This window comes from Sturnus vulgaris, chromosome 1 (assembly GCF_052056855.1).
Source record: "Sturnus vulgaris isolate bStuVul1 chromosome 1, bStuVul1.hap1, whole genome shotgun sequence".
Taxonomy (NCBI): Eukaryota; Metazoa; Chordata; class Aves; order Passeriformes; family Sturnidae; genus Sturnus; species Sturnus vulgaris.
The window spans coordinates 156,201,727-156,221,287 of record NC_142243.1 but is presented as its reverse complement, the minus strand read 5'-3'; the positions used below and the strand labels follow the sequence as shown (position 1 = coordinate 156,221,287).

Here is a 19,561-nt window from a genome sequence, read left to right as displayed (position 1 = left end):
AGGAGGATACAGGGAGCAGGAAGGAGGCAGAGGAGCAGGAGTGGTCAGGTCCAGCCCTGGGGTGGCCCAGAGCCAGCACCCAGCACAGCCACAGCACCCACACACAGCCAGGTCCCTGCCCGATCCCAGTGACCCCAGTTGGGTCTGGCACCCGATCCACCCCATTCCCAGTGCTCCCAGTTGGGACTGGAACATCCCCTTCCTCAATCCCAGCCATGCAGAAGTCTCCCATTTATTCCAAATTTATTATTCCAAATTTATTTGCAGTTTGATTCCAGATTTCACTGGTGTCACACGGGTGACCCCAAGCCCTCCTGTCCACCTCCTACCGGGACACGAGGGTGCCCACGAGTGTCCCCAGGTGAGGATCCCCCCCACTCAGGAACCTCCCTGGCACACCCGGCAGGGCCCCCTTGGGCCCCTGGGCACCGTGACCCCCGCAATGGCACCAGTGCCAGGGGGACGCCGGGGGGATCAAAGGGGGGATCAAAGGGGGGATCAAAGGGGGGATCAAAGGGGGGATCAAAGGGGGGATCAAAGGGGGTCCTCGGAGCTCAGAGGGGACCCCCGCGGCGGCTGCGGCAGGTGATGAGGTACTGAGGGTAGGCCTGGGTGTCGTTGAAGATGACGAAGATTTCGGGTTGCCGGGGGTCGTCCACGACGCTGTGGAAGCGCTGGGGGACCCCAGACTCCTCTCTCAGGGGGGGTGCCCGCAGCCCCGGGCGCCCGGCCGTGAACTCCCCGGTCAGCACCTTGGCCATGAAGATGAATTTGGTGCCGCTGGCGCTGGGTGGGGAGTAGCGGTCCCGAGCCGAGATGGCCGCGCGCGCCGCGAAGTACACGCCGAGCCCGTAGAGGGTGGCTGCGGGGTGGGCATCAGCTGGGCACCCCGGGGCCACCTCGGCACCCCGGGGGGCCACAACGGAGCCCCATTCCACACTGAGGGCGCCGTGCAAATGGCGCAGTGCCCACCCTCACCGCCCCCTTCCCACACCGAGGGCACCGAGCCCGCCTTGGCACCCCACTCCTGTGCTGATGGCATTGCACCCACCTTGGCACCCCTTTCCCATGCACCCACGATCACCCAATTCCTGTGCTGACGGCACTGTGCCCACCTTGGCACCCAATTCCTGTGCTGATGGCACTGTGCCCACCTTGGCACCCAATTCCTGTGCTGATGGCGCTGTGCCCTCCTCACCACCCCCTACCCACACCGATGGCACTCAGTGCCCTGTTCCCATGCTGCCAGCACCCTGTTCCCATGCCACCGACACCCCACTCCCCTTTGCACCCCGCACCCATGCCACTGACACCCAGCACCCATGCCAATGGCACCCAGCACCCATTACAATGACACCCAGCACCCATTACAATGGCACCCCACTCCCCTCGGCACCCCATTTCCATGCCACTGAAACCCCGCACCCATGCCAATGGCACCCAGCACCCATGCCACTGACACTCAGCACCCATGCCAATAACACCCCGCACCCATGCCAATGACACCCAGCACCCATGCCAATGACACCCGCACCCATGCCAATGACACCCGCACCCATGCCAATGACACTCAGCACCCATGCCACTGACACCCAGCACCCATGCCAATGATACCCCGCACCCATGCCACTGACACCCCGCACCCATGCCAATGGCACCCAGCACCCCTTGGCACCCCGCACCCATGCCAATGACACCCCACTCCCCTTGGCACCCCATTCCCATGCCGATGGCACCGTTCCCATGCCGATGGCACCACGGCTCCCTGGCACACCCCGTTCCCACAGCGCACACCCCACACGTGCCCGGCGCTCACCGTTCTTGCCGCAGAAGCTGCGGTTGAAGCCGTGCAGGCAGATCTCTCGGCTGGACGCTTTGGTGGTGCCGTGGAAGAGGATTCGCTCCACGGCGGTGCCGGCGGCACAAGCGCGCTTCACGCTGCCCTTCTTCAGCTGGTACTGCTTGTACAGCACCGGGTGGATCAGCTTCTGCACCTGCCGGGCACCGCTGGGTCACCGCCGTGCCACGGGCACGCCCTGGCGGTTCCCAGGTGCCCGGACCCACCTGCACGACGCTGATGTGGCTGTGCAGCTCCTCCAGCGTCCCGCGGAAATGCTGCACCGTGTCAGTGAACTCCTCCGAGTCCTCGGGCAGCGCCATCAGCCGCACCTCCTCCTCCAGCCCAGGCACCTCCGGCCCTGCCGGACAAAGCCCCGGTGAGCGTGTGTGGAGGGAGCAGAAAACACAGGAGAAAGTTTCCCTGCGCCCTCAGAACAGGCTCCTTGGAAAATCACAGCTTAGAGATGAGAAATGGCTTGTGAAATGACGAATACAAAAGGAATTTAGCTTCCCCCCCTTGGCAGACCCTCTTATCTATCTTCAATATCAGTGGTTCGTTTTCTTTTAGTATCCACAGGCCAGCTTTGAATGTAAAATCCCTCGGGGATTGGTCAGAAAGTAGAATTCCCTTGGTAATTGGTGCAAATTGTAAAACCCTCCAAAGTTATAAAAACCCCTGTAAAACAATAGCGGTGGGTGTACGCTAGATAGGATGCTAGAATAGAATAGAATAGAATAGAATAGAATAGAACAGAATAGAATAGAACAGAATAGAATAGAATAGAATAGAATAGAATAGAATAGAATAGAATAGAATAGAATAGAATAGAATAGAATAGAATAGAATAGAATAGAATAGAATAGAATAGAATAGAATAGAATAGAATAGAATAGAATAGAATAGAATAGAATAAACGATGGATTTGTGCCTCTCTGCACGTGCTGGTCTCTTTTCCCCGCTGGTCTGAGAGCTCACCGCAAGCCACAATTCTATCTGAGCAAGGCTCGGGAATTTGCTCCTAAGGAGCCTCAGGGATCCCAAAGGGACCCCGAAAACCCCACCAGTGACAATCGTGGGCACGGCGAGGGGCAGCGCCGGGCCCCACGGTGCCCCCACGCACCGAGCAGGCAGCAGGTGCTGTCCAGCGGGGGTTGGCTGCGGCACACGGGCACGGCGCGGCCGCTGCCGATGTCGAACTCCTCCATGCGCTCCAAATCCACGGTGAAGGGCCTCCCGTCCAGCACCAGATCCAGCCGGCGCTCCTGGCTCGCCCAGGCCTGCTCCAGCAGCGCCGCTGCCTCGGGGGCGTAGGGGACAGCGGTGCCAGACGGCTCCCAGCGCACCCAGTGCGCGGTGGCGGCGGCGGTGACAGTGGTGGCGGAGGTGGTGACAGAGGTGGTGACAGAGGTGGCACCGTGGCCCGGCGCTGGCAGGCGCTGCAGCAGCGCCGTGAGCTCCTGGGCAGCAGGGCCCAGGTAGTCGGCGAAGCCGCGCAGCGAGGCGGTGTCACCGCGCAGCTCCAGGTGCACGGTGTGCCGGCGCCGCAGCAGCGCCAGGGCACAGCGCCCTGCGGCTGGCAGTGCCCGCAGCCGCTCGCTCGCCACCTCCCGTGCCCGCTGCCGCCCCGCCAGCGCCCGCTCCAGCTCCCGCGGCACCGCCGCCGCGTCCTGCTCCAAGGAGCAGAACACCGTGAGCCGCGCCGCGTCTGCCGCCTGCAGAGCCTCCTCCAGCGAGGCCTCCAGCGCTGCCAGGAGCCCGGCGTCCTCCTGGGCCTGCTCCTGCTGCTGCTGCCGGCTGTAGGAGCGCAGGGACAGCGCGGTGGCGCGGGCCAGCTCCCGCTCCTCGCACCACGTGTTGTCCATGGAGCACTGGATGGCCAGGGCCATCTGCACCTCCTCCTCCACCCTGGTGTGCGACAGCAGCTCCTCGGCGCCGTTGCCGCCGGCCGCACACGGGATCTCGTCCTCGGGGTCCCACTCGCCGCCGGGCACGGTGCCAGGCCACGGCTCGGGGGTGCCGCGGCCGCTGGCGCTGCTCGGGTGCAGCGCTGCCATCACCTCCTTGATCTCCTCTGCGGGGGCAGCGCGGTGTCACCCGCGAGGACCACGAGAGCGTCACCCCACTGTGGCACCCTCACCCCTCACCTGCGTTGGAATGAAAGCCCTCGTCGTCATCATCATCATCATCACCAGCAGCAGCAGCAGCAGCAGCAGCAGCGGGATTGGTGCCCTCGGGCAGGTCCTGGTGCCAGGAGTGTGACCGGGGGTCCCCGTGGCTCTTTGGGGGCAGCAGCTCCTCCAGCTCCGGCTGTGGGGATGGAGGGCTGGCATCACCACCGTACCAGGGACCAGCACAACGGCACCCGCTGGCCAGGCCCCACCCCGCGAGGCTGACCTGGGGATCTGGAGCGCTCCAGGGTTCGCCTTCCAGCTGGATGACGCACTGGAAGCGGCTCTCCAGCTGCTGGAGGAGGCTCTGCCCGCCCAGGTCCCGCAGGAACCGGGCAACGCCGGGGAAGCGCAGGGTTGTGGAGTGTGAGACCACCGAGTCCAGCAGGCTGTGCAGGAAATCTGCCACTGCCTGGCAGCGGCCCGCCTCCCCGCTCACCTGGCAGCAGATGGGCAAAGGGTCAGCACCTGGGCACACCTGCCTGCCCAGCTCCCCACTCACCTGCAGGCAGGGCGGGCAGCACCACGGGGCTGGCAGCGTCTGGCACCAGGATGTGCCGCGAGCATGGGGAGGTGGGAGCACGGCACAGAGCCCTGCTCACACCTGCCTGCACCTGTTCACACCTTCCTGCACCTGTTCACACCTTCCTGCACCTGCTCACACCTTCCTGCACCTGCCCACACCTTCCTGTACCTGCTCACACCTTCCTGCACCTGTTCACACCTTCCTGCACCTGTTCACACCTTCCTGCACCTGTTCACACCTGTTCACACCTGCCTGCACCTGCCCGCACCTTCCCCCAGCCCCACCTGCCACTCACCCGGAACCCAGAGATGTCGCCTCCCTCCAGTGGCAGCAGGGACACTTCGGGGATGCTGTCGAGCACGTCCTGGTGGTGCTGCTGCAGGAACCGCAGAGCTCCGGGCTCCGCCGGCACCAGCGCCTCGTCCTGCGCCGGTACCACCGACACCGGCTCCGGGACCCCCAGGGACACCGGCTCCGGGACCCCCACGGACACCGGCTCCGGGACCCCCACGGACACCGGCTCCGGGCGCTGGGCCTGGCCGGGCACGGCCCTGAGCCCCTCTGTGTCGTTGTCCCCGCTGGGGACGGTGGCCGGCGGCCGCTCCGGCACCGATGCTGGCGCTGTGTCAGGCCGGGGGTTCGCGTGTGCCACGCTGGGGGCTGTGTCCGGCGGGCAATCTGTGTCCAGCGAGGGCTCCGTGACCAGCAGGGGCTCCGTGCCGGGAGGACGGGCCCTGTCCGGAGCGGGGACGGTGCCCGGGGGCAGCTCCAGGAAGGGGTAGTGAGGGACGAGTTCCAGCACGGCGTCCTGCAGCCGGTGTGGCCTCTGCAGCACCCGCCCTGCGGCTGCGGGGGGGGACAAAAGGACGGGCAGAGGGTGGCCCAGAACGGCTCACCTGGCACCGCTCACCTGGCACCGCTCACCTGCTGCCTCCTGGAAGGTGACCACGGCCCCGCGCCCACCTGGCAGCAGCCGCACGTCCCTGACGCGGCCGCCGCCGCTGCGCCGGTTCTCGAAGTAGAGCTCGAGGAGGTCCCGGCCCAGAGCCGGCCCCGGTGCCCGCACCAGCACGGCGGGGCTCTGCGGCACCCGCAGCAGTGCCAGCCCCCGCTGCCGTGCCCGCTGCTCCGCCGACGCCAGCTCTGCAGCACGGGCAGCGCTGGCACCGCGGAAAAAACGGCGGTGCCAGCGCCCCGGCGGCCCAAAATGCCACCCTGGTGCTCCCAGACCCCTCCCCAGACCATCCCAGGAGTCCCACCCCTGGCACTATGGTCCCCCCACCCCTCAGCAGCCTGAGCGTGCCATCACAGCCCCTGTACCCCCAGCCCACTGCCCCCCAAGCCCCTGGCAACCCCATCCCATCACCTCTGTCCTCCGAAACCCCATCCCTGACATCCCCATCCCAGCCCGGTGTCCCCGCCATGTCCATGACACCTCAGTGTCCCCATCCCACCCCGGTGCCCCCAGCCCACCCTGGTGATCCCCCCCATGGCCCCCAGCCCACCCTGGTGATCCCCCCCATGGCCCCCAGTCCCACCTGAGTGTCCCCATCCCAGCCCGGTGCCCCCAGCCCACCCTGGTGATCCCCCCCATGGCCCCCAGCCCACCCTGGTGATCCCCCCCATGGCCCCCAGTCCCACCTGAGTGTCCCCATCCCAGCCCGGTGCCCCCAGCCCACCCTGGTGTCCCCCCCATGGCCCCCAGCCCACCCCAGTGTCCCCCCCATAGCCCCTAGTCCCACCCCGGTGTCCCCATCCCAGCCCGGTGCCCCCAGCCCACCCTGGTGATCCCCCCCATGGCCCCCAGTCCCACCTGAGTGTCCCCATCCCAGCCCGGTGTCCCCATCCCACCCCAGTGTCCCCCCCATGGCCCCCAGTCCCACCCCGGTGCCCCCAGCCCACCCTGGTGTCCCCCCCATGGTCCCCAGTCCCACCTGAGTGTCCCCATCCCACCCCGGTGTCCCCTCCATGGCTCCCAGTGCTACCTGAGTGTCCCCATCCCACCCCCAGTCCATCCCACCTCAGTGTCCCCATCCCACCCCGGTGTCCCCATCCCAGCCCGGTGTCCCCCCCATGGCCCCCAGTCCCACCTGAGTGTCCCCATCTCACCTGAGTGTCCCCATCCCAGCCCGGTGTCCCCCCCATGGCCCCCAGTCCCACCTGAGTGTCCCCATCTCACCTGAGTGTCCCCATCCCACCCGAGTGTCCCCCCCCAGTGTCCCCAGCCCACCCTGGTGATCCCCCCATGGCCCCCAGTCCCAACCCAGTGTCCCCAGCCCACCCTGGTGATCCCCCCATGGCCCCCAGTCCCACCTGAGTGTCCCCATCCCAGCCCGGTGTCCCCACCCCACCCCGATGTCCCCCCCCATGGCCCCCAGTCCCAACCCAGTGTCCCCAGCCCACCCTGGTGATCCCTCCATGGCCCCCAGTCCCACCTGAGTGTCCCCATCCCACCCCGGTGTCCCCATCACACCCCAGTGTCCCCATCCCACCCCGATGTCCCCCCCCCCATGGCCCCCAGTCCCACCTGAGTGTCCCCATCCCACCCCAGTGTCCCCATCCCACCCCGGTGTCCCCATCCCACCCCGGTGTCCCCAGCCCACCCCGGTGTCCCCAGCCCACCCCGGTGTCCCCCCCCCCATGGCCCCCAGTCCCACCTGGGGGGCTCAGGGGGTCCCGCAGGTGCAGCAGGTGCCAGCCGGGCGCGGGGCCCTGGCACAGGGTGGCACTGCCGGGGGGGACCCCCAGCAGGGTCTCTGGGGGTACATCCAGGGGCTCGGGGGGGCTCCGGGGGTCCAGGCTGTGCAGCAGCAGGTGGGTGGGGTCCCAGGGGGGCGCGGGGCGCACCCCCAGCTCGGCCCCCCCAAGCCTGTGGCTGCCGTGGGCCAGAACATTCTGGGCGTCTGTGGAGGGAAACTGGGGTTACTGGGGACACAGCCAGCACCCCCCGGGACCCCCGGGGGCACAGTACGGCTCACCAGTGATCCCAGTGGGGCTGGGAACCCCAAATCCCAGTGATCCCAGTGATCCCAGTGATCCCAGTGATCCCAGTGGGACTGGGAACCCCAAATCCCAGCGATCCCAGTGATCCCAGTGATCCCAGTGGGGCTGGGAACCCCAAATCCCAGCGATCCCAGTGGGGCTGGGAACCCCACACCCCATCCCAGTGCTCCCAGTGGGACTGGGAACCCCAAATCCCATCCCCCAGTGAGGCTGGGACAGTCACACACCCCATCCCAGTGCTCCCAGTTTGAACTGGGAACCCCAAATCCCATCCCAGTGCTCCCAGTTTGAACTGGGAACCCCAAAAACGCATCCCAGTGCTCCCAGCGGGACTGGGAACCCCAAATGTCATCCCAGTGCTCCCAGTTGGAACTGGGCCACGCTTACCCTGGGGGTCCTCGAAGGTGAGGAAGAGGAGGGGGCCAAGGCGCTGGCAGCTCTGCACGGGCCCCCCCCCCGAGCGCCGCCGGCTCTCGAAGTACAGGATCAGCAGCTCCTCGGGGGCGTCGGGGGGGACCCCCTGCACCTCCAGCACCCCCCCTGCCATCCTGGGGCACCCACACATTGGGGGCTGGCACCTCTCTCCCACCCCCACCCCAACCCCCTCCCCCCCCAAACCCCACGTCCGTGCCCCTCCCCTCCCCCCCCGCACCTCCCGTACCAAGGGCCCCCCCCCCAGCCCCCCGGAACTTTCCAACCCCGTGGGGACCCCAAAACCCCCCGGCAGAGCCCCCTCCTCCAGCCCGCGGGGCAGGGTCCCCCCCTCCCCCCCACGCACCGGCCACGGGCGGCTCCGCCCCGGGCAAGAACCGAAACCGAAACGGGACCGAAACGGGAAGGGGAGGGCGGGGGGCGGGGCTGGGGTGGGGACACGGTGACACGGGACCCGCGGGGGACACGGGACACGGGACAGGGGACACGGGACCCACGGGGGACACGGGACACGGTGACACGGGAGACGGGACCCACGGGGGACACGGGACACGGGACCCACTGGGGACATGGGACCCGGGACAGGGGACACGGGACCCACGAGGGACATGGGACACGGGACAGGGGACACGGACAGGGGACACTGGATACGGGTCGGGACCCACTCGGGACGCGGTGACACGGGACCCACGGGACCCACGGGACCCAGTCGGGACACGAGACACGGGACAGGGGACCCACGGGACCCAGTCAGGACACGAGACACGGGCACGGTGACACAGGACACGGGACTGGCCCCACGCGGGACACGGGGACGGGTGATTGTCCCTTGGAGGGAGAGGGACACGGGGCCAGCCCCACGGGTGACAAGTGGCTGTCCCTCGTGTGTGACCGTCCCCACGAGTGACCAAGGGACACGGAACTGGCCCGAGATGTGACGAGGGGACACGGAAAAAAGCCCCACGGGTGACAGGGGCACACGAGAATGCATTAGGCACCCAAGGGTGACAGACACGGGGACCCGTGACCCTCCCTTGTACTTTACTGGGGACCCGTGACCGGCCCCACGAGTGACCAGGGGACACAGAACTGAACTCAGACGTGACGAGAGGAAAAGGACAAAGCCCCACGGGTGACAGAGGAATGACACGGGGACAGGGGGCCAGCCCCACGGGTGACAGGGGGACAAGTGGCTGTCCCTTGCACGTTACCGGAGACCCGTGACCGTCCCCACGCGCGACCAGTGGACACGGAACTGAGCCCAGACGTGACGAGGGACACGGAAAAAACCCCACGGGTGACAGGGGCACACGAGAATAGCATAGACACCCAAGGGTGACAGACTTGGGGACCCGTGACCGTCGCCACGCGTGACACCTGCGCCAGGTGCGCGCTGCCGCCACCAGGGGGCGCTCTGCGGCCTCCAGGCCCCGCCCCCTCTCAGGCCACGCCCCCTCTCAGGCCACGCCCCCTCTCAGGCCACGCCCCTCTCAGGCCACGCCCCCCGGCGCGCAGCCCGCGGACCCCGCGCAGCTCGGCCCGCCCGGTGAGCGGGGCCCGGGGGGGGTTCGGGGGGCTCGGCGGGCCCGGGGCTCGGGTGGGCGGCTGTGACGGGCGAGCAGGGGCTGCGGGGACACCGGAGCCGCCGCCGAGCGCGGTTCGCTCCGCCGCTTCCCGCTGCCGCATTCCGCAGCAGCGCACGGGGCTCGGTGCGGGGGGAAGGGGGGGGGGGGGGGGGGTAGAGGGGTAGCGGTGCGGGGGTAACGGGGCCCCCCGCGGGTACAGCGGGGGTCTCCCGGCTGTGCCCCCCACCCCGCGGCAGCGCTCGGGGATTAGTCTCGCTGCTGCCGTAAATAGGCCGCGCACGGGGCTTTACCGAGCGTCAGGGCAAAGCGGCTTACGGGACTCGGAGAGAACCGGCGGGGGTGGGCCGGGCGGGCCGGGCAGCAGCACCCCCGCAACCCCGTGATGCGGGATCAGCTGCACCCCCGCAACAACCCCGCCCGCAGGCCCGTGGGCATCCCTGCGCCCCCAAAATCCCGCCCGCACGCCGTGCTGCCGGCTCCCCTGCGCCCCTAAAAAAACCCCGGCGGGCACCCCCGTGATGGACGCCGAGCCCCCCGTCCCCCGCCGCATCCCCGCAATCCGCCGTGCGGGCACTCCCGCACCCCCGTGCTGCGGTGCCCCCGAGCCCCTCCGCACAGCCCGTGCCGCATGCAGCGTGCCCGCACCCCCGAACCCCGCTCGGGGTGGTCTCCCATGCCGTGCCCCCTCTCTGCCCCCCAAAATACGCGGTGTCGGTGCCGCAGGGCCGAGAACAAACCCCCCCCCCCCCCCGCCCTGTCCCGCCCGCCCGGGGCCGCGGGGCCGTCACGAGGCCGCCGTGGTTGCGACACCGGCCGGCGCTGCCCGTTGGCCGGGCCGGGGCCGCTGCGGCACCCGGGACCAGCGGCGATACCGCCGGAACAGCGGTACCGACGGCACGGGGGTACCGACGGCACGGGGGGTACCGACAGCACAGCGGTACCGACGGCACGGGGGTACCGACAGCACAGCGGTACCGACGGCACGGGGGTACCGACAGCACGGGGGTACCGACAGCTCAGCGGTACCGTCAGTACAGCGGTACCGACAGCACGGGGGTACCGACAGCTCAGCGGTACCGTCAGTACAGCGGTACCGACAGCACGGGGGTACCGACAGCTCAGCGGTACCGTCAGCTCAGCGGTACCGTCAGTACAGGGGTACCGTCAGCACGGGGGTACCGTCAGCTCAGCGGTACCGTCGGTACAGCGGCACTGTGCCGGTACCGTGCCCGTACCGCGATCCCCCCGCACGGTGCAGCCCCCGCTCCCGCAGAGCCCGGTTTTGTAACCGCGCTCCGGGAGCGGGGGCGGTCCCGGTGGGGCCGGGCCTAGGCCTGGAGCCGGGCCTGGCAGGACGCCGCCGCCGCCGCTGCCGGTGACGGCCCAGCGGGGCACTGAAGCGGCGGCGGAGCTCTCCCGGCACCGCTGCCGGTATTCCCGCTAGGAGCCGGTCCCTCACAGCGATCCCGGCCGTGGCCGGGCCCACAACGCGCGGCCCGGTCCCGCTCATCGCCCCCTGCCCGGGGGGGGGGGGGGGGGGGGGTGTTGCCATGGCAACGGCCGCGCCGCCGCCATCTTGTGCGGGCGGGGGGAGCAGGACGGGACCCCCCCCCCCCCCCCGATGGCGATGGCCACGAGGGGCTAATGGCCATGGGGGGGTCATAGCCATGAGGGCTGGTGGCCATGGAGGGGCTGGTGGCCATCAGGGCGGGATTGCTGCAGTGGGTGCTGACTGGGGGTGACACCACCATGTCTGACCCCCTGTCCCCCTCCCCACAGCACGAAGGCGGCCGCAGCCTGCAGGAGGACACCATGTCCCACGAGAAGAGTTTCCTGGTGACCAGCGACGGCTTCGGGGGCCAGCAGCCCCCGCCGGGACCCCCAGCCTACCCCCAGGCCCCCTACCCCGTGGCCCCTTACCCCCAGCCCCAGTTTGCCCCCACGCCTTACCCCCAGCCTGGCTTCACGCAGGCCCCGGGGCCGTACCCGCCACCGGGCCCGTACGCCCCTGCCGGCCCGTACCCCCCCGGGCCGTACCCCCCGCCCGGGCCCTACCCACAGGGCCCCTATGCCCAGCCCCCCTATGCCCAGCCCCAGCCCATGGTCCCCGGCGACCAGGACTGTGAGTACCGGCAATGGGGGGGGGTGGGCTTGGGGGGGTGTGCTGCAGGTGGGGGGGCTGCAAATGGGGGGTGGGACCCCCTCCAGGGACCCAAATGGGGGGTGTGACCCCTGTCCAGGGACCCAAATGGGGGGTGGGACCCCTGTCCAGGGATCCAAATGGGGGTGGGACCCCCTCCAGGGACCCAAATGGGGGGTGTGACCCCTGTCCAGGGACCCAAATGGGGGTGGGATCCCCTCCAGGGACCCAAATGGGGGGTGGGACCCCTTCCAGGGATCCAAATGGGGGGTGGGACCCCCTCTAGGGATCCAAATGGGGGGTGTGACCCCTTCCAGGGATCCAAATGGGGGGTGTGACCCCTTCCAGGGACCCAAATGGGGGGTGGGACCCCTGTCCCGGGCCCCAAATGGGGGGTGTGACCCCTTCCAGGGACCCAAATGGGGGGTGGGACCCCTGTCCCGGGCCCCAAATGGGGGGTGGGACCCCCTCCCCAGCTCCTGTCAGAGTCTGGGGGCTTTGGGTGTGCGGGGCTTTGGGCATTGAGGGCAGCCTGGGGGTCTCCCTTGGAGGGGGGTGCAGACGGGTGGGGGGGATCTGGCAGCTCAGGGTGGGGGGTCCAGATGGGACAGCACGGACCCCCCCCCGCCCAGTGCCATGGGTCCTGCCCCCTGCCCCACACATCCTGGGGGACACCTGGGGGACTCCCCACAGCTCCTGAGCCCCCCCACCATCCTCCCCACAGCCCCCCTGCACAGCACCTACCACGAGGACGGGCCCCCCTCCTACTATGACAACCAGGACTTCCCTTCGGCACACTGGGACGACAAGAGCGTCCGCCAGGCCTTCATCCGCAAGGTGGGGCACCCGTGTGGGGCACCCCCAACCTGCCCCCTCATCCTGGCACCCCCCCAAAACCTGCCCCGGCACCCCCAAACCTGCCCCGGCACCCCCAACCTGCCCCCTCATCCTGGCACCCCCCCAAAACCTGCCCTGGCACCCCCAACCTGCCCCGGCACCCCAAAAACTACCCTGGCACCCCCAACCTGCCCCCTCATCCTGGCACCCCCCCAAAACCTGCCCCGGCACCCCAAACCTGCCCCATCACCCCAAAACCTGCCCCGGCACCCCAAACCTGCCCCATCACCCCAAAACCTGCCCTGGCACCCCCAAAAACTACCCTGGCACCCCCAACCTGCCCCCTCATCCTGGCACCCCCCCAAAGCCTGCCCTGGCACCCCAAACCTGCCCCATCACCCCAAACCTGCCCTGTCACCCCCAAACCTGCCCCGTCACCCCCAATCTGCCCTGGCACCCCCCAAACCTGCCCTGGCACCCCCAAACCTGCCCTGGCACCTCCTAAACCTGCCCCGTCACCCCCACCCACCTCAGCACCCCCAAACCTCCCCCATCACCCCAAACCTGCCCCATCACCCCCAAACCTGCCCCGTCACCCCCACCCACCTCAGCACCCCCAAACCTCCCCCATCACCCCCACCCACCTCAGCACCCCCAAACCTGCCCTGGCACCCCCCAAACCTGCCCTGTCACCCCCCAAAACCTGCCCTGGCACCCCCAACCTGCCCCATCACCCCCAAACCTCCCCCATCACCCCCACCCACCTCAGCACCCCCAAACCTGCCCCGTCACCCCCCAAACCTGCCCCATCACCCCCAAACCTGCCCCATCACCCCCCAAACCTGCCCCATCACCCCCAAACCTCCCCCATCACCCCCACCCACCTCAGCACCCCCAAACCTGCCCCATCACCCCAAACCTCCCCCATCACCCCAAACCTGCCCCATCACCCCCAAACCTCCCCCATCACCCCAAACCTGCCCCATCACCCCAAACCTCCCCCATCACCCCAAACCTGCCCCATCACCCCCAAACCTCCCCCATCACCCCAAACATGCCCCGTCACCCCCAAACCTGCCCCATCACCCCCAAACCTGCCCCATCACCCCCAAACCTGCCCCATCACCACCCCCCCCAGACCTGACCCCGCCGAGCCCTCCGTGTGACCCGTTCCCCCTCACCTGTCGCCAGGTGTTCCTGGTGCTGACGCTTCAGCTGACCGTCACCTTCGCCTTCGTGACCGTGTTCACCTTCGTCAAAGGCGTGCGGGGCTTCGTGCAGCGCAACGTGTGGACGTACTACGTGTCCTACGTCGTGTTCTTCATCTCCCTCATCGTCCTCAGCTGCTGCGGGGATTTCCGCCGCAAGCACCCCTGGAACCTCGTGTCCCTGGTGGGCCACCCGCGGGCTGGGGGCGGGGGGCGGGGGGCGCTGGTCTTGCCAAGGGTGCTGGGGGGGTGGGGGCGCGGTGGGGGGGGAAACTGCCCCCACCGTGGGGTGGGGTTTGGGGTTTGGGGGGGGGGGGGTGTGTGAGGGTGAGGGGTGGTGCGTCACGGAGGGGTGATGGGGTGGGTTTGGGGGTGATGGGGGAGGTTTGGGGGTGATGGGGTGGGTGGGGGTGATGGGGCAGGTTTGGGGGTGACGGGGCAGGTTTGGGGGTGCTGAGGTGGGTGAGGGTGATGGGGCAGGTTTGGGGGCGATGGGGCAGGTTTGAGGGTGCTGAGGTGGGTGGGGGTGACAGGGCAGGTTTGGGGTGATGGGGCAGGTTTGGGGGTGACAGGATGAAGGATGCTGCACCACAGAGAGGTAGGGGCAGTTTTTGGGGTGACAGGGCAGGTTTGGGGGTGATGGGGCAGGTTTGGGGGTGACAGGGCAGGTTTGGGGGCGATGGGGCAGGTTTGGGGGTGACGGGGAAGGTTTGGGGGCGATGGGGCAGGTTTGGGGGTGACGGGGAAGGTTTGGGGGCGATGGGGCAGGTTTGGGGGTGACGGGGAAGGTTTGGGGGCGATGGGGCAGGTTTGGGGGTGACGGGGAAGGTTTGGGGGCGCAGAGCCAGGGGCACAGAGCGGGTTTTGGGGGCGCCAGGATGAACGGGAGGATTTGGGGTGCTGCCCACAGCTGTGTAGGGGCAGTTTTGGGGTTGCTGAGCTGGGTGGGGTAGATGTGCCAGCTTTGGGGGTGCCGAGCCAGGGGCACACACACACAGCATCGGGGGACGCTGAACCCCCTGAGAAGCGTTTTTTGGGGGTGCCAGGCTAAGCTCCCAGGCCTGATGGGTTCCCCCTCCTTTCCTCCCCAGTCCATCCTGACTGTCAGCCTGTCCTACATGGTGGGGATGATCGCCAGCTTCTATGACACCGAGGCTGTCATCATGGCCGTGGGCATCACCGTCGTGGTCTGCTTCACCATCGTCATCTTCTCCCTGCAGGTCCGGGCCAGGGCTGCCCCTGCTCCCGGCTGGGGGGGCTCCAAACTGGGGGTACAACCCCCCCGCTGCATTGCTGGGGGGCCGTGTGATCTCCCCCTCAGCTCTTTGGAGCCCGGACAGGGTGTAGAGGCCTCCCCCAGCTCCCTGCTGGCTCTGTGGGGTGTGAACAGGCTGGTGACCCCTCTCTCTGTGGGATCTGATCCCCCCCCAATCCCCTCTCCACAGACCAAGTACGACTTCACCTCGTGCCGGGGTGTCCTCGTCATCTGCCTCATCGTGCTCCTGCTCTTCTCCATCCTCTGCATCTTCATCCGGAACCGCATCATGGACATCGTCTACGCCTCGCTGGGGGCGCTGCTCTTCACCTGCGTGAGTCTCCCAAAATCCCCAGCTCCCTCTCTGTCCCCAAAATCCCCAGCTCCCTCTCTGTCCCCTCTCCCTCTCCCAAAATCCCCAGCTCCTTCTCTGTCCCTTGTTCCTGTCCCCAAAATCCCCAGCTCCTTCTCTGTCCCTTGTTCCTGTCCCCAAAATCCCCAGCTCCCTCTCTGTCCCTTGTTCCTGTCCCCAAAATCCCCAGCTCCCTCTCTGTCCCCTCTCCCTCTCCCCAAAATCCCCAGCTCCTTCTCTGTCCCTTGTTCCTGTCCCCAAAATCCCCAGCTCCTTCTCTGTCCCTTGTTCCTGTCCCCAAAATCCCCAGCTCCCTCTCTGTCCCTTGTTCCTGTCCCCAAAATCCCAGCTCCCTCTCTGTCCCCTCTCCCTCTCCCCAAAATCCCCAGCTCCTTCTCTGTCCCTTGTTCCTGTCCCCAAAATCCCCAGCTCCCTCTCTGTCCCCTGTTCCTCTCCCCAAAATCCCCAGCTCCCTCTCTGTCCCCTGTTTGGCACCCACGGGTGTTTTCTGCCCCACCCCACAGTTCCAGGGGGTGCCTGGCTGCTTTGGGGTGGGGGTTTGGCACCCACGGGTGTTTTCTGCCCCCCCCGACCCTGCCCTTTTCCCGCAGTTCCTGGCAGTGGACACGCAGCTGATCCTGGGGAACAAGCAGCTGGCTCTGAGCCCCGAGGAATACATCTTTGCTGCTCTCAACCTCTACACTGACATCATCAACATCTTCCTCTACATCCTCGCCATCATCGGCAAGGCCAAGGAGTAACCCCCCCCCCCAGCCTGGCCAGGATCCCCCCCAGCCTGGCTAGGAACCCCCCCAGCCTGGCTAGGAACACCCCCAGCCTGGCCAGGAACCCCCCCAGCCTGGCCAGGATCCCCCCCAGCCTGGCTAGGAACCCCCCCAGCCTGGCCAGGAACCCCCCCAGCCTGGCCAGGATCCCCCCTTGTCAGGGATCGCCCCCCCAGACTGGTTGAGACCCCCTCCAGCCCTGTCAGGGATCCCCCCAGCCCTGTTGGGATCCCCCCCCATGTCGGGGGTCCCCCCAGCCCTGTCGGGGATCCCCCCCATGTCAGGGATCCCCCCCATGTCAGGGATCCCCCCAGCCCTTTTGGAATCCCCCCCCCATGTCAGGGATACCCCCAGCCCTGTCGGGATCCCCCCCCAGCCCTTTTGGAATCCCCCCATGTCAGGGATCCCCCCCATGTCGGGGGTCCCCCAGCCCTGTCGGGGATCCCCCCAGCCCTTTTGGAATCCCCCCCATGTCAGGGATCCCCCCCATGTCGGGGGTCCCCCCAGCCCTTTGGGATCCCCCCCATGTCGGGGGTCCCCCCATAGATTTCCTTGCCCTTCTCATGGCGGTTGCCCCGTGGCCCCGGTTCCTGCCCCGTGGGGTCTCACTGGTGCGGGGCTGTCGTGGCCCCCCCAGCCCCCCGCCCCTCCCTGCTGTCAATATTTCCCCCCCTCCCCTTGCGTTGAACGCGGACTGGAAGCACTTTGGACCCCCCTGTGTCCCGTCCTGTCCCCTCCCCGTCACCCCACGAGCAGGGGCAGTGCCAGCAGCACTGCAGACCCCTCCCCACCCCACCCCACCCCGAGCCACAGCCCCTGCCTGTGTCACCCCAGACACCCCCGAGCCACCAGAAGCCCTGGAGCCACTGTCCCTGTGTGTCCCCAGAGCCTGTGGCACCACCCTCCTGCTCTGAGCCACTGTCCTCATGTGGAGGCACCCCCTGACCCCCCTCCCCAAAGCCACCACCAGCACTGCCCATTGCCCCCAGGCCACTCCAGCCACCTGCCTGTCGCCACCCCCCCCCCCCGAGTCCCCGAGCCACAGTCCCTGCCTGTGGCACCCCCAGACCCCCTCCCCTGTCCCCTCCCCACGTGCCTGAGGCTCCATCCCGGTCCTGCTGTTAATAAAATCGTCTTGTTCATCTGTCCTGGTGTCCCCGTGTCCCAGGGGGGAGATGAGGACAGCCTGGGGACAGGAGGGCTCGGGGGGGGGGGGGGGACGGGGGACCCCAGCAGGACACAGCCAGGTGGGGTCGGGTCCTGCTCCCACAGGACAAGTGACAGGGGACGAGGAAACGGCCTCAGGGCAGGTCTAGGTTGGATATTTGGGAAAATTCCGTCCTGGAAAGGGCTCCCCAACCCCAGCACCGCTGCCCTAGGGGTTAAATCCCTGCGTGTGGCACTTGGGGACACTGGGGGTGGCTTTGACGGTGCCACGGGCAACGCTGGACTCGGTGGGCTCGGGATTTTCCATCCGGCCCAAATAATTCCACGATTCCTTGATGCCCAGTCCATCGTGGCACCTCCTGGCTCTCTCCTTGGCAGCCGCCAGCCCTGGCCGAGATTTCTGTCTCTTTTTTCTCCCTCGAGAGACGTTCCCAACTCTTCTGTGCTGCTCCCACGTCTCTCCTGTGTTGGCGAGTTTTAAGAGAGGCTTTTAAGGGTTTTAAGGTGGCACCAGCAAAGGCAAAAAAAGAAAAAAAAAAAAAAACAAACAAAAAAATAAAGCGAAAGCACGACGAGGGTTCGTTGGCAAAGCTCGTTCTGCTACTCGCTCAATTAAAGAGGAAAAAAATGGAATTTTAATCAGCCTAAACCTAAAATGAGCCCGTTTTAGGGCTGAAGGATCCGACAGGAACGTTCCCGGGGCGCTGCGGTGTCACTCCCACACACGGAGTGAGGAGCTGGCAGCACGCAGGTGCAGGTGGGGCACAGGTGGGGCACAGGTGGGGCACAGGTGGGGCTGTGAGAAATGCCCCTGGAGCTCGGGAAAGGGCCCAGGGAAGGGTTGGAGCCTCTGTTCTGCTCCAGGGGCAGGGGGTGGCTGAGGCCGGGAGAGCTCCAGAGCTCCCGGGCTGGTTCACAGCTCATCACAGAGCAGACTTTGGCCATCCACGTTTGCCATCCCAGCTCAGTCGGAGTCAGGAAATCTCTGAAAGTTCCACAGCGAAACTGTTCCACTTGGACTTGGGTTGTTCTCCGGGCCAGGAAAAAAAAAAAAAAAAAAAAAAAAAGAGTTCCCAAGGCAGTTTGTTGCAGGAGGAGCTCGTTATCCAGCAGGAATTGCTGGGAGTGTTCCCGATAAGCTCGGGAGGAGCTCGGCACAGGCGCTGCTCGTTGGGGTTTGATGGAATTTCAGATTTTCAGCAACGTCTCCCACCTGTCTGCACCTGGGGCACTGCTCTGTCTGTGGGCTCCACCTGCAGCCTGTCCCTGTCCCCAAAATCCCCAGGCCCCTCTCCCCTGTCCCTCTGTGTCCCCAGGTCCCTCTCTTGTCCCTGTCCCTGATTTCCAGAGCAGTTCCTGGCTCCGGGCCGCTCCTGCAGAGCCGATCTGTCCTGGCAGCTTCTCCTCTCTGCTGCCCTCAGGATTCCTCCCCTCGTTTGTTGATTTCGGTAAATCCCTCCCCAGCCCCTGGCGTGGGGCAGCTGTCCCCGTGCCACCCCCGAGGCCACACAGGGATCCCCGGGGCTGGCCCTGTGTCCTCCATCATCCCCTCTCCCCTCCATCCCCCTCCCCTCCATCATCCCTCCCCTCCATCCCCCTCCCCTCCATCATCCCTCCCCTCCATCCCCCCTCCCCTCCATCATCCCTCCCCTCCATCCCCCTCCCCTCCATCATCCCTCCCCTCCATCCCCCCTCCCCTCCATCATCCCTCCCTCCATCCCCTCCCCTCCATCCCCCTCCCCTCCATCCCTCCCCTCCATCCCCCCTCCCCTCCATCCCCCCTTCCCTCCATCCTCCCTCCCCTCCATCCTCCCTCCCCTCCATCCCTCCCCTCCATCATCCCTCCCTCCATCCCCCTCCCCTCCATCATCCCTCCCTCCATCCCCCTCCCCTCATCCCCCTCCCCTCCATCCCCCCCTCCCCTCCATCCCCCTCCCCTCCATCATCCCTCCCCTCCATCCTCCCTCCCCTCCATCCCTCCCCTCCATCCCCCTCCCCTCCATCATCCCTCCCCTCCATCCTCCCTCCCCTCCATCCCTCCCCTCCATCCCCCTCCCCTCCATCATCCCTCCCCTCCATCCTCCCTCCCTCCACCCTCCCCTCCATCCCCCTCCCCTCCATCCCCCCTCCCCTCCATCCCCCTCCATCCCTCCCCCCTCCCCTCCATCCCTCCCCACTCGTGTCGCTCTCCCAGCTCTGGGCTCCAGCACAGGAAAATGTGGAGCTGCTGGAGCGAGTCCAGAGGAGGCCACGGAGATGCTA

General features: G+C 67.3%; 2 protein-coding genes across 7 annotated transcripts; one reads left to right on the top strand and one right to left on the bottom strand.

Annotated features, from left to right (window-relative positions):
- Positions 1-226: 226 nt before the first annotated feature.
- Positions 227-8,387, bottom strand: PARP10 (poly(ADP-ribose) polymerase family member 10). Of its 5 annotated transcripts, XM_088180777.1 has the most exons (11): positions 8,316-8,387; positions 7,925-8,085; positions 7,192-7,437; positions 5,459-5,677; positions 4,830-5,380; positions 4,235-4,447; positions 3,985-4,147; positions 2,961-3,911; positions 2,065-2,198; positions 1,817-1,994; positions 227-862 (listed from the first exon to the last, which is right to left on the bottom strand). In XM_088180777.1, exons 2-11 carry the CDS (start codon positions 8,082-8,084, stop codon positions 555-557), a joined length of 3,123 nt encoding a protein of 1,040 aa, XP_088036903.1. In that variant the 5' UTR covers position 8,085; positions 8,316-8,387; the 3' UTR covers positions 227-554. The 5 variants fall into 5 exon arrangements, 3 of the variants coding, with proteins under 3 accessions (XP_088036903.1, XP_088036897.1, XP_088036910.1); XM_088180771.1 differs by lacking the exon at positions 8,316-8,387 and having other exon boundaries at positions 7,925-8,132; XM_088180784.1 differs by lacking the exon at positions 8,316-8,387 and having other exon boundaries at positions 1,817-1,958; positions 7,925-8,132.
- Positions 8,388-11,334: 2,947 nt separating this feature from the next.
- On the top strand, positions 11,335-17,280 carry GRINA (glutamate ionotropic receptor NMDA type subunit associated protein 1). 2 transcript variants are annotated; one of them, XM_088180794.1, is made up of 7 exons: positions 11,335-11,677; positions 12,420-12,532; positions 13,724-13,924; positions 14,832-14,960; positions 15,186-15,329; positions 15,959-16,118; positions 16,225-17,280. In XM_088180794.1, exons 1-6 carry the CDS (start codon positions 11,368-11,370, stop codon positions 16,106-16,108), a joined length of 1,047 nt encoding a protein of 348 aa, XP_088036920.1. In that variant the 5' UTR covers positions 11,335-11,367; the 3' UTR covers positions 16,109-16,118; positions 16,225-17,280. The 2 variants fall into 2 exon arrangements, with proteins under 2 accessions (XP_088036920.1, XP_088036928.1); XM_088180802.1 differs by having other exon boundaries at positions 16,183-17,280.
- Positions 17,281-19,561: the final 2,281 nt, after the last annotated feature.

Excerpts from the sequence above, each read along its gene's own strand:
- PARP10 (XM_088180771.1), bottom strand. The coding sequence starts at position 8,102 with ATGTGTGGGTGCCCCAGGATGGCAGGGGGGGTGCTGGAGGTGCAGGGG. Across the intron at positions 4,148-4,234 it reads GGAGCGCTCCAGATCCCCAG|CCGGAGCTGGAGGAGCTGCT; the intron begins GTCAGCCTCGCG and ends CCATCCCCACAG. Across the intron at positions 863-1,816 it reads CAGCTTCTGCGGCAAGAACG|CCACCCTCTACGGGCTCGGC; the intron begins GTGAGCGCCGGG and ends CCCACCCCGCAG.
- GRINA (XM_088180794.1), top strand. The coding sequence starts at position 11,368 with ATGTCCCACGAGAAGAGTTTCCTGGTGACCAGCGACGGCTTCGGGGGC. Across the intron at positions 13,925-14,831 it reads CCTGGAACCTCGTGTCCCTG|TCCATCCTGACTGTCAGCCT; the intron begins GTGGGCCACCCG and ends TTTCCTCCCCAG. Across the intron at positions 14,961-15,185 it reads TCGTCATCTTCTCCCTGCAG|ACCAAGTACGACTTCACCTC; the intron begins GTCCGGGCCAGG and ends CCCTCTCCACAG.